Here is a 13128-nt window from a genome sequence, read left to right as displayed (position 1 = left end):
TAGGTTGTGGAATGCTGCAAAGTCATGTGTGGCTGCAGCACACTGAGGGCTATGAGAACGGACAGAGATGAGGCTGAGGAGGTGAGATCTCATCTGTCAGAGGGAGAAAGTAAGTCCTCCTGGAGTTGTCGGCACCGCACATTTCAATGACACTGTACATGCCAGTAGCTGCTCTGGGTGCTAGGCATGCAGTTGGGAAATAACAAAAGCATCTGTCTTGTGGAGTTGGCAGTCAAAAGGAAGAATGAAACAGGAAACAGAATTATTGCAGAAGGTAAAAATTACAAGAAGGGAAGTCAAACAGGGTGATAAGATAGAATATGACTGAGAGGAGAGTCTCCTTAAGAGCCCTGAAGACAAGAAATGAGCATGGCAAGAGCCAGAGGAAACGCTATGAAGGCAGAGCCACAGGCGAGTGCATGGTCGCTGAGACAAGAGGCTTGGTGTGTTGAGGGATTGAAAGTGATGAGGCTAGGCAAAAGATTCAGTTAGCAAGCAAAAGAGATGAGAGATTTTCAACAGTTTTTGCTTCCAACCCGCACCTTAACCCCACCCACTTCTCTGCCAGTTCAGCACGTCTAGTTTTCCATGAAGCTCCTAAGCCTCCTCCAGGATGAGGAAGATGCTAAGAACACGTGCATACTGTGTTCCACGTGAATACGCCGTGGAAACCAGAAGACATCATGTGCACTGAACCATGCCCAAACTCCACCCTGTTTGTGTGTGCAAGTGCGGCACCACCCCCTATCCAATGTAGAGGACTACTGGACTGAGGGGCACGATTCTCCTCATAGGCTGCCCATAGTCACATCTGAATGTGTATTCTCTCACTTTAAATCCTGCTCTCGTTCTTGCACTTAGGTAAAGGTAATGTCTTGGCTTTAAATTCTTACCTCAGGACACAAGAATCTTCAATAGAACCTCCAGGGAACCTGTTGCCACAACATAGACATCTAGCCCACAACAAAAAGAGGATTGAGGCCTGGAGTACAGTGAAGCAGAGGGAAAGAAAGAGTTGGTGAAGCTGGAAATGTTGACAGGAGTCATCCAGAACAGAGCCCGGACACCATTAGCATGAATTGAAGTTTGATCAGCCACTGTAAGGTTATAAACAGGGGAATGGTAGGCTACGATGTCAATGTTCTAAAAACCCTGGTGAGCAGGTGGAGAATGGTGGTCAATGGTGGAAGCAGAGAAGAGAGATAGGCATGCATCCTGGTCATATTTTGAAAGTGAAGTAAAGTGGTCCTGACTGAAGAACACAACAGGTGAAGGGAAGAAGAGAAGGCCAGGATGACTCCAGGGCTTCTAACCCAGCAACTAATGAACTGTCCTTACCAACACAGGGAAAATTAACAGATGTGAGACCAAACAGATGAGTCATGATGATGTCACTGTTGAAATGTTGTGATGTCAAGTAGGTGTTTGGATGTACACTATAATCTATTAGCCGCTGACATACTCATTTAAATAATTTTTTATCAAACTTAAGAATTTAGGCTACTTTCTTTAGCTCTGTGCTAAGCAATACTATCAATAACATCCAAGTGTTTGGGGGCAGCACATATTACAATACCTAGAGAGTACTGTAGTGCCCGGTTCCCTTGCAATTGAACCTGAATATTTTACTTTCTCAGCCTCCAGTAGAGTGTGGGCAACTAACAGGCATAGACTTGGAAGACTGATCCATTGGCCTTGACACTCACATGGGAAGGAACCATGATGGGCATCACGGGGAAAACACCTGGTCTTAACAACTCTGCAAGCCACCGAACTCGGCGTCCTGACTGCCCCCCCCAGGCTTTGGGAAGGCCTCAGTTTAGTTGGGGGTTCAAAGTAGAGTCCATCACTCTTTCCCAAGGTTCAAGCGCCCTCTGGTGGCAGCTCCCCCTTTATCTTTACATTGGGGTCTTAACCCTCTGCCTCCACCTACCCCTAAGGACGGGAAAATTTGGCCGGATCAGCGTGAAGCTCCAGGAGGAATAAGTCCATGCTGCTGAGGCTGAGATTCAGCCGGGACTGGGAGGGGGTGGCAGTGTGCAGGTAGGCAGGGGCCACCCAGGGTCAGGTCACAGGAGGGAGGTAGTGGTAGGCGGAGCAGCAGCTTTTGTTTTCTGTGGAAGGTCACCAATGCAGAGAAAAGCAAATTGATGGCCATATACAAATGGGGCAATTTACCTTCAGCAGGTATTTTCAGAGGAAAATAAGAAACATTCCAATTTAAACATTTTTAAATTAAAAGCAGGGAACATCAGGCTGTGCTGAACAAATACAACACATAATGGAAAATGTACTTCAGTTCTTACATTACAGCCAGTTACAAGAGAGAGGCGGGGGCGGCAGGCAGGGACAGGCAGGAGAAAGTCGCATTTTCACTGAGAGTGATAGAGAGGAGTGGGGGAGGTGGTCAGAGCCAGACACTGCCTGTCTAGGGTGCTCACACAGACAGCCTTGCCTTATCCACAGGGATAAGCATGTTATGCATGCATATGTTCACAAACTGTGTCGATAACCCTGTCATTTCAACCTCTTTCTCAGCCAACAAGCTGTGTTTATATAAGGAGAAAAGACCAGTCACTAAAGCGGCCCTTCAGCAGTTTGGGGAGAAGTCTCATATACGAAAATAGGATGGGGTTTAGAGAAGGGGCCCAGGGCCCAAGCCTTAGGAGGAAAGGCAAAGACAGCAATTTAGAGTCCCAGATGTGGAAGAAGACAGGAATCTTTGAAACGGAGTTGAACAGCTGTCAGATATTGGACCCAACCATTCCTGGGGAAATGGAATCCGAGGAGAGGATGGGCGCTGAGCCCTGAAGTGCATATCCCGAACCAGTGGGTTTTCCATGTAACCACAGAAGCCACTTGCTTTGCCCTGGGGAAAACACAGATCCACGCCACAGTGTTGATCCCACAGCATAGGCTACAAATACGACAACTGATGGAACTGGACTGCTGGTGAGCCAAGCTCCAAGGGGAAGCACCACAAATGTCTTGTCGAAACAAGGCAAAATTTGTAAGTCTGTCATCCCCTGCCTGCAAGGACGGCATCTTGTCCAGGCTCCAGCATATGCTGGAAACGGTACTCATTTGCAATCATTAACAGTGTGCATCTTAGCAAGCAGCTAAGAGGGCCTCCAAAGACTTTTCCTTCTGTTGCCTGTGCTTCTCTTGAAGTGAAGCCTCTTCTTATAACTCCATATCAAAAAGATTAGCCACAGATGTTAGCTTCTTATTGATGTCACTCTCAGGAATCAGAACCCAGACACAGGTGATGTTTCAGATTCCTTTAAGTGAGGTTACCTTGGTTCATATTTATCACTGTAAGCCAAGAAATCACATTCAATGTCTTGATCTAAATTTAGCATTCTGACTAGAATAACTGAATAAACGAATGTTGAACTAACATCAGAATAATTGCTACATCAAAAGTATAAGCAACAAAAATAAAAACAAAAAGATGCCTAAATTGTGCTACAACAAAATTTAAAACTTCTGTATATCAAAGCGTAAGTCAACAGAGTGAATGGGTGTCCAATGGAATGGGGGAACATTTCTGAATCATGTCTGATAATGAGTTAATAACCAGACCATATGACGAACTCCTAAAACCCAATAATCCAGCATGAAAATGGTTAATGCATTTGAATAAGCATTTCTCCAAAAAAGACACTCAAATAGCCAACAAACATGTGAAACTATGCTCAAAACAATAACCTATTAGAGAAATACCCATCAATACTACAGTAAAATATTACTTTTGCCCTTTAGGAAGCTAGCAAAACAGTAACAACTGTCAGCGAAGTTGTGAAGAAATTGGATCTCCTTTGCACTGGTAAATGATCCAATTATTGTGGAACATGACATGACAGTACCTGAAAAAAACAGAATTATTTTAAAATGGAATTACCATATTGCTTATGGGTCTAGAGCTAAAAGAATTTATAGTAGGAAATACTCAAACAGTACGTAAATGAATGAAATAATTCAAATATAGACATGGTAATATAACTCAAATATAGAAATAAAAACAACTCCAATATAGAAATACATAAGAGAAATGTATTCATACAATGGAATATTATTCAGCCTTGAAAGGGGAAGTGACCTCTGACACATACTGCAACATGCAGAAACTTTGAAAGTCTTATATTCAGTCAAATTAGACTGACACAAGGGGCAGATGCTATATGATCACAGCTCTATGGGACTCCCAGAGCAGTCTAATCCACAGAGACAGACAGTAAAATGGTATATGCCAGTAGCTCAGGCAGGGAGTTAGAGAAATGGAGTTCATCAATAGAGTTTCAACTTTGGAGAATGGTTTACTGTCAATGTGAATATACTTAATACTAATCATTACCTGTAAAAATTGGTAAGTTCACAAATTCTGCATGTATTTTAGCAGAATAACTGAATATAAATAGTGCAGATGGACATGAAAGCATCAGATTCTGTGCCTAGATCTTCCCTGATGTTCATCCATCACTTGTGCTTCAGTCTCCTGCTTCTCCCAGAACACCCGGTTCAGACACCTGTTTTCCAGGATAGCCTCTCCAAATACACAGACAAAGCTGATGTTGGGACAGTTGGGCTCTACCATTCATACACGTCACTCACTCACACATGGATTTGTCGGCTCACATAGTACATGACTACTCTCTGAATTTCCCCCTCTGATGCTACAGACAGGGCAATGAGGGAAATGTTATTGGCCTTGCCCTCAAAGAGCTTACAGTCTAGAGAGAAAATCAAGTCCATTGAAACCAACCACAAAGTGTAAGAGCAAGTACTGAGAGGCTGTTGAGCACTGAGGAAACCTAGAGAGGGGGTAACTGATAGCCTACTTAAGAATTGGTGCAGTCAAGGGGACCTCCACAGAGACATGGGGCCTGAGCTAAGTACTGAAGGACTACTATAAAGATGTAGACAGGGTAACACGCCAGAGTATTGCAGGCAGAAAGAACTACATATAGGGGAGTAAAGAAACATGAGGAAAAGAAAGGGATTGGCAAGGAGAGAGATGTAAACAACAGACACAGACAATAGTCACAAATACTTCAAAAGGATTTATTAACTTCTGTGTCTAGTGCAGATGTTAACTGCAGGAGTCTCCTACAAGCTTCAGGACCTCTTTAGCAATACTCTGCATACAGGGGTGATGGACGCAGTTGTTGGCCACCTGTACAGATGCCATTCCCGGTTGGACAATTGCCAGTCACCTGATTCCTCACCCTCTGACCTGGAATGGACCAGAGTCAGGGGCATGATAATATCCCAGTTCCAAAGAAGATTGCAGAGATCTCACAGCAACCTAGCAGACAAATAAAGTAGTCACCAGAGCAGGAGCTATAGTGGCTAACCAAGATGGACAGCCTTGAACGAGCACCTACATGCTCCCCCACCACCATCATAGCCTGCCTTGGCAGGTAAACACTGGGTATTAGGTAATACCTGTAGCGAGTGTTTAAACCACATATACATGCAGGGGAAATTCAGAACACATGTTAGAAAAAATAGGGACCAGAACCAAGTGGAGAGTGGCAAATGCAAAGGAGTACTGCAGCAAGGGTGCACGCTGTTCTGCATATGTTGACCATCAGAGCAGACAAGTGCCCAGCTTCCAGTTCCAGGACAGACCCATCGAGTTCAGTTCAGCTCTCCCCTCTTCCTCCTTCTAATTGGTCAAAGCGAAGATCCTAGAAGCCCAGCCAGGATGGTCTGTCCTGTCCAGAAGCTTCACTATCTGCTAGACTTGAAAAGGTTTGTAGGGTGCTTAGGCCAAAAACCTGGGATTAGACTGGTTTCTGGAAAAGTTCAAGTGGGTATGATGGTAATGCACACAAGTCCGGAGCTCTATACAACTCTTCTAGTTCTTGGGATCAAAACCAAGGCTGACAATGCCATCAAGCCTTTGCCTTTATGGCTGCTCAGCAGAAGCTGGCTCTGGACTATGCATCCCATCTGACAAATAATCGTCCTCATTGCTCTGTTTCATCTTGATCTCTAGAACTGTGATGCGTTGCTTGAGTTTCTGCTGGGCCCCTGTGTACTCAGCTAGCAGGCGGCCAAAGCGAGTATACAAGGTCTCCATGTTTGTCTCCAGCTGTTCTAGCTTCTCCTGCACATCCACCTCCATGCTTGCAGCCACCTCGTTTTCATCCAGCAGTCCCTCCTTCATTAGAATTTCCCTGCCCCTCTCCTCCAAAACCTTCTTGGCATCAGGGTACTCAGTCACAGCTTCCATGAGGTCATCCTTGGACAAGCAGAAAAGATCCGAGTAGCCCAGGCTGCGAATGTTAGCTGTGCGCCGATTGCCCATTTTGCTACCTTTAATGTTAAGGATACTGATCTCACCAAAGCAGCTCCCAGCTGAAAGCAGGGCATATTGAGTCACACCATCATCAGCCACCACTGCCAATTTGCCTTCTTTAATTATGTACATTTCCTTGCCAATGTCCCCCTTGCGGCAAATGTAATCCCCAGGGCTGAAGACTTGAGGACGGAGCTTTAGCACCAGTTCCACCAGCAGGCCAGCCTCACAGTCCTGGAAGATGCGCACTTTCTTGAGTGTGGACAAGTGAACATTGATAGCTATCTCAGCCCTGAGCTTGGCTGGCAGGTTCTTAAGTACTTCTCGCTCATCCACAGTCTTCTTATTAGTCCACAGGTAGTCAAACCACTTAATGACCTTGGCTTCCATTTCCTTGCTGACTTTGCGGAACTGCATGTAGTGCTTGACAGCATCAATTTTAGCCTGGAATTCTGCCCTAGTGGCATTCATATTGGAAATCATGGAGCCTACATTTCCCACAATGGTAGCAAAGATAAGGACACCAATCAAGAAGTCAAAGATGACAAATAGGTATTCCTCATCCTTTACAGGTGGTGGTGTCTCCCCAATAGTGGTGAGAGTCAGTGTAGACCAGTAGAGACAATAAATGTATTCCCTAGCCAGGTATCCATATTCAGGATCAGTGATGTTGGGGTAAACCCAAGTGTCAACCCCAAAGCCGATGGACTTGGAGATGGCATAATAGATACAGGCATTCCAATGGATGATGACCAAAATGTAAAGGACCAGGTTGCTGATGCGAAAGATGTTAGGGTAGCTAGTGCGGGTTTCAGTGCGATCAAAAAACTCAAACATGCGGGCAAAGTGTAGCAGGCGGTTGAAGCGCAGCTCAGGATTGTGGATGCCCACAGCAAAATAGATCAAGTCTGTAGGAATGATAGAAGCCACATCTAGCTTGAACTGTAGGGTGTGGATGTAGTTGTCTCGCAGTTTCTTGGGATCTTTGACTAGCAGCCCCTGCTCCAAGAAACCTAGCAAAAATGCAAAGCACCAGGTCATACCTGTACGATATCAGAAAAGATCACAAGACTCTCTCAGCCCTCCCTCCCTGAAAGAGATGTAGCTCATGTGGCAAGCTTACAAGAAGGACCATAAAAAATCACACACAGGTACAAACCTGTCTAAGTAGATGGGAATATTAAGTTCAAAAAGGGGCAGTCACCTATCGGTGTTCTGTTCGAGCAGCTGAGTCCAACACCGTGTCCAGTGGGCTCCCTGAAAGCTTAGCCTCAGACCTCTGAACTTATGGCTCATGCTAATGCCTGCAGCCTAGTTGCTCACTCACCTGTGCGCAATCGGATGAAAAGATCTGCAATGTAGACCACGTCCGAGAAATAGTCCAACACCAGCCACACCAGGAAGTAACCTCTCTGCAGGTCACTGAAGCAGGCTCTACAGGAGGACAGGGTTGGCCTTCACCCACAAAGCCAGCCAAGGTTCCACATAAACCTAAGTAACTGACTGCTTCTCACCAGCCAGGGCTCAGGTAATGTCTTGCCTTCTCTGGGAAGTTTACTTTGACAGTCCTTTCTTTGGCAGTTACCTGTCTCAGGGTCCTGGAGTCTTCTTGGTTGTTTATTTTATTGCTTGTTAACAGTTGATGTCTCTCAACAGCCCAAGAGCTCCATGTGAGCAGAGATTGCCTATCTTACCACTTAGCCCCAGCATGGAATACAGAGCCTGGCATGCAGTTGGTACTCAGAAACTTCTTATTGAATGAATGACTCAGGTGGGGGTGTAGTGGGGCAAAAAGGCTATGAGAGAAAGCTCCATATAAAGAGTGGCTTTCCAACTGAGTCTGTAAGGATAGGAATCTCCATAGGTTCAAGAGTGGGACAGGCAATTTTTTCTTAAGGAAGCAGCATACTCTAATTCAAAATTAGTGAATGTGTGTTAGAGTGTGTCCAGAATATGGAACAAGAGGGAAGGCCAAGGGCAAAGAACCCTGAAGGCCATGCTTAGAACTTGAAATTCATTGTGTGGGCAGTGGGAAGCCATTAACAGAATGAACAAGGGTTGCCTCATCTAGGACAGTATTGAGGATAGAGAAGTTACAGAGGATTCAAGGCAGCAATGAAAAGACAGATGTGATGTCCTGGTAGCACAGAAAGTGCAAGGGGATGAAGGAGGCAAATGATGCAGATGGAGGTACCATTGGGAGTCCAGAAGGAAAACTTGGTTGGGGTGAAGTCTATGTCCACAACTGGGCCCTGTGTGCTGTCATTCCCAGTACCTGGGGCCTGGGCTTCTCTGGAAGACCCCTCCCAAGCCCTTTCCTGCTTACCTGGCCACCAACAGACACCAGTTGTATAGCACAGGTAAGGCAATGACAAACAGCCAGCGGTAGTACCAGTCTCCAGCTGGATCCAAGACAAATAGTTCCAATTTTTTCCTAAGGAGACAGAGAGAGACCAGGTTTAGGGGCCAGGTCCCTTAATGTGGCACCATCCTATATCCTAGAGACCAGGAGTCTCAGAAGAAACACTGCCAGTAAGGATAAGAATTGGTTGGCTTATGGTCCAATTCTTTATGGACCCACAATTTGGTGCTGAGCATGTGTATGCAGTTCAGACCGGTTCAGGACACCCCTTCTCCAGTCTCACTTAGGCCCATTGGCTACCACACCCTCCAAAGTCCATTTACCCAAGCTTTCAAGGATGTAACGTGGGTTTGGGCTTGTGTTCACATCCCTCCTGAGAAGAGGGAAGAATGCTAGGAAAGTGAGATCTACGTGATTTCTGCCTCCCCACTGCCTCCTTTTTGGTCCCTGGCTTCTAGTCTCCAAACCATTTTCCCAGATGCTGGGTCCTGCCCTGGCCTGAGTCCTTTTCCTCTGCTGGCCAGAAGTGGGGAATATCGGTTTGGCCAGACAACTACAGTCACATACTCATTCTTCAAAGAACAGACCTTGCACCTCTGCCTTCTCCGACCTCTCATTCTCTCCTAGTCCAACATCCTGGCTTTCCCCTGTAGCCCCCTGCATGAGCTCTCTGAAGTCTTGCTACCTCACCCATGTGGGATTTGATATGTGCGTCCCCTCAGCTTCCTCCACAGTTACTGACTATAATTGGCATTAGCTGGCATGTCCTTGTGTGAGCACTACCCCCTGCCAACACTCCCCTCATGAGCAACAAGAAGAGATCTGACAAGGGGCAGGTAAGATGAGAAAACCATGAAAGGCTCCTGGCTTTTGGAGATGCCATGAGCAGTAATAAAGGAAACATGCTACATTTCAGAGCATAGCAGGTCACAGCTGTCTTGGCCTTTTCTCACTTTGCAGAGGGCTTGGTATAGCCCAGACCTGCCCCCTGGCAGTGGCATTAAAACCCTACTGAGAGGTAGGTGTATGGTGCTGTGATTAACCTGACGCTTAGGACACGCAAATCCTGTCAGAGTGTTTGGGTTTGAGTCCATGCTCTGCTTTCCACACAGTTTACTGTTAATCCTTGCCTTAGAGGCAGCACATGACGAAATGATTGGATCCCCACCACCCATTTGGAAAACCAGGATGGAGTTCCAGGCTCCTGGCTTCAGCCCGGTCCAATCATGACTAAGGGGCGTGAACAAACACATGCAAGATCATGTCTCTGTCCCTCATTCTCTGTGTGTGTGTGTCTACTGTTCAAATAAAATGGAAATAAATCAATTGAGAAAAGGAAACCCCATTGAACTCTCCCAGTGCACGATGGGGAGCCCTTTGAGCCCTGCAAGCTGAATAGATGTACTTGGTGTCCTTCTCTCCTTTGCCATCTCCTTGCTGTGTCGTCACAGTCTGGAGCTCCGGTCCACGAAAACGCTCAAGGAATGAGTCAGGCCTGGGTTCCTCCTCTCGGAAATTCTTGTTCACCCACTCTCTGATGACGACCACCAGACGGGCAATCCTAGAGGGAAGAGAGAGAGAGCATGAGCTGCAAAAGATCTGAACTGTTCCAGGAGGATGTGCCCCAAGAGCTCACTAATGAATGAGTGGGAATCAGAGAGAGACACCTGCAAACTGATCAGACCACCCAGTCCCAAGGGTTAAGAACTGGGAAAGAGGCCAACACCAACAGCAAGGCCCTGGGACACAGGCAGGTGGACCCCTCCTGCTTCCCATTGGGGAGGTATGATCTTATAAAGAATTTCTACAGGAGGCACCATCTCTATTGACTGACAAGAGCAAAAAGGAGGTCCTTGGAGCAACATGGAGGTTGTGATAGGCAGAACAGGCTAGGGTGAAAGTTATGTCTGATTTTCTGGTTTCCTGATTTCTTTATGGAGCCTACCACCTTGGGCTTCGGTCTTAGGTTCACCACGTAGACCCTTCTGCTGGGAAGAACAGCATCTCACCTACCCTAATGCTGACAGACCCATGAGTGATGGAAATCCTCCCAAGCGACTCTGAGCTTACTCCACATGAGTCATAGGAGTGTCCCAAGCTCAAGAAACAAGAACACTAACAATGCTCCCTGGAAGTCTTACAGAAAGACATATCAGTGTCAAGAGGAGGAGGCCATGATAACCACTCCTGCAGACTCTATGTGAAAAAGGGGGTAGCAGCAGGGTCGTGGGGGGGGATCTACCTGTGGAAGCCACCCCTTCCTTGCAGTGGAGCATCCATCTCTGCCAACCTCTGCAGTTCTGAGGAGGTGTCATCATCAGCTGCAGATTGTGTCCTACAGAGAGACAGGTGAACAAGGGGTTCCTGATCATTCTTCTCTCTCTTCCTGCCACATTCGTGGCCCCTGTATAGCATGTCCTGGAGCCAGAGATTGAGAAGCTGAGAGGAATTAGCTTCCTCTGGGCATCCCAGGAGCCACCCAGTCTCAGTGAACTCACCTGCTTCTGGTCCCACTCTCATCTTTACCATTGACTTTGATGGTAGGGATGGCATGATGGTTGTGGTTATTGGCTGGGGAGCTCTTCACGCCATTAGATTTTTCTGTCATCCTCCATGTATGATGACCAGGACCCTCATCTATCAGGGAAAGAGCCAAAAAGAAGGTCACAGAGGACCCTGGCATCCATAGAGAACAGGAACGCTACAGATGGGCTGGGTGGCAATAGAACCAAGGCCTGCCTGATAAACCTCAGTATATTCATGGACTGTAGGCCATTTCATGGCAATAGGACTTAGTGTTGCTTAAGTTCTAGGCTCCAAGGACCAAGAAAGAGATGTAGCACTTCCCCTACCCTGAGATGTAATTTAAAGTGAACACAGTGTTAATCTACAAAAAGTGATTTTGTTCCTATCCAACCTAAAATCAAACAAATCAAATAACTGCCTAACCCATTTTTCAGTGCCCTTGCTTTACTGTCATTTCCCTTAAAGAGCATCACTCTGAAGTGGCCTTGAGTGAGGAGAAACTACATGAAGAGGGAGTATGGGGAAGCTTCTTTAGCCAAGGAGACATATGTACCCACACGGAGCAGGGGTTAACAGTCAGTGGTTGGTTTGGAAGTCACCACAACAGAAACACGTGCTATATATCTGCAAAGAAAGGGCGCTGGAAGATAGGTGAATGGTTGGTTGGCTGTTAGGTTGGTTGGTAGTTAATTTGGCTTGGATAGTTTGTCAGTGAGGATTCTGTCCTCTGGGTTGTAGGAGACCTCAAAGGGACGGAACAGGAGAGTAGCATTCCATTATTTCAGAAAGCTCTGACTGGTTGGTTTATGAAGCCTGAATTAGAGCAAGGGTGGAGACGGGTGGCTGGAGGGCTAATTGAGAAAAGGGTGCTGATGGAACCCAAGACCAAATGGATAAAAGAAAAACTGTAATATGGATTAGGGATAGGGGGTAAAGAAGAACACATGCATGGGATTGCACAGGAAGAAGAGACAGAGGGAGGGCCGAAGGCAAAGTCCCAGCGAACCACAACAGTGAAGAATTGAGCAGAAAAAGCTGTCTCACAATATAGATTGAGAAGGATCAACCCAGGAATTGTCTAGAAAAGAAACAGAGCTGTACCTTGAGACAGTCAGGGAGGCTGGGGCAGGCTATCCTCAGAAAAACAATTACCTACTGAGGCTGGACAGCAGACCCCATCCCCAATTTCCCATGGTCCTTACTGATGGACACCCGGCCCCCGCACTATTCCTGGAATGCCCTTTCCAATTTGTCCCAGCTTCTGGAGATGTCACCACGGTAATAGCAAACACGTCAAAAAGGCTCAGAGATGCTCATCTGGTGTTCTCTGTGGGATGTTGATACTAGGATGCTAATGAGGGCACCTAAGGGAAAAGAACGAGTCCCTGCTTGGACCCTGGAGACAACAGACCATGGAGACCGAAAGTTTCAGGCAATGCAAACAAAGCCCGGCTTTCTGGTACCAATTAGCTTTGGAAGTGACCTGGAAAGGATGGTGCAAATCCAAAGGCTTCAGGTCAAGAAGGTTTGTGACACAGGACTGGGTCAGCTCTGGGCCACTTGACATGTTTATTTCCTCGTGTATCTTAATGGTACCAAAACAGAATCCTCCCCTGAAATGCCTTGTCCTTGTCTGCCAGGGGCACCAGTTCTCCTCACTCTGACTGCCGAGAGGCAGTGCTCAGTGACACAGTTTCCATTATCAAACAGCCTTTCTAGCTACTTGCTGAGAGAAAAGGCAGACAGATATCTTTTGCCTTGCCTTCATTTTCCTAATCAGCGGTAAAGGGTGCTTGTTCACATAGGTATGCTCTCTCCAAGAAACTTTATCTGGTCCTAAGGCTTAGGTCACCATCAAGGCCCAGCTCCAATACAGCCCAGGCATCTCTCCAAAGCTCTCCATTGGTATTTCCAGCTCCCCGCTAAACTTATT

General features: G+C 46.5%; 1 protein-coding gene across 1 annotated transcript; it reads right to left on the bottom strand.

The window, feature by feature from the left end:
- Positions 1-5077: 5077 nt before the first annotated feature.
- CNGA2 (cyclic nucleotide gated channel subunit alpha 2) lies at positions 5078-11292 on the bottom strand. The gene is made up of 7 exons (XM_058658654.1): positions 11168-11292; positions 10912-11004; positions 10075-10230; positions 9168-9182; positions 8634-8741; positions 7635-7741; positions 5078-7320 (listed from the first exon to the last, which is right to left on the bottom strand). The coding sequence occupies exons 1-7, from the start codon at positions 11275-11277 to the stop codon at positions 5915-5917; spliced, it is 1995 nt and encodes a 664-aa protein (XP_058514637.1). The 5' UTR covers positions 11278-11292; the 3' UTR covers positions 5078-5914.
- Between the last annotated feature and the right edge of the window lie 1836 nt (positions 11293-13128).

The sequence above is a fragment of the Ochotona princeps genome, chromosome X, assembly GCF_030435755.1.
Source record: "Ochotona princeps isolate mOchPri1 chromosome X, mOchPri1.hap1, whole genome shotgun sequence".
Taxonomy (NCBI): Eukaryota; Metazoa; Chordata; class Mammalia; order Lagomorpha; family Ochotonidae; genus Ochotona; species Ochotona princeps.
The sequence above is the reverse complement of the archived record's forward strand: the minus strand, read 5'-3'. Positions and strand labels throughout refer to the sequence as shown.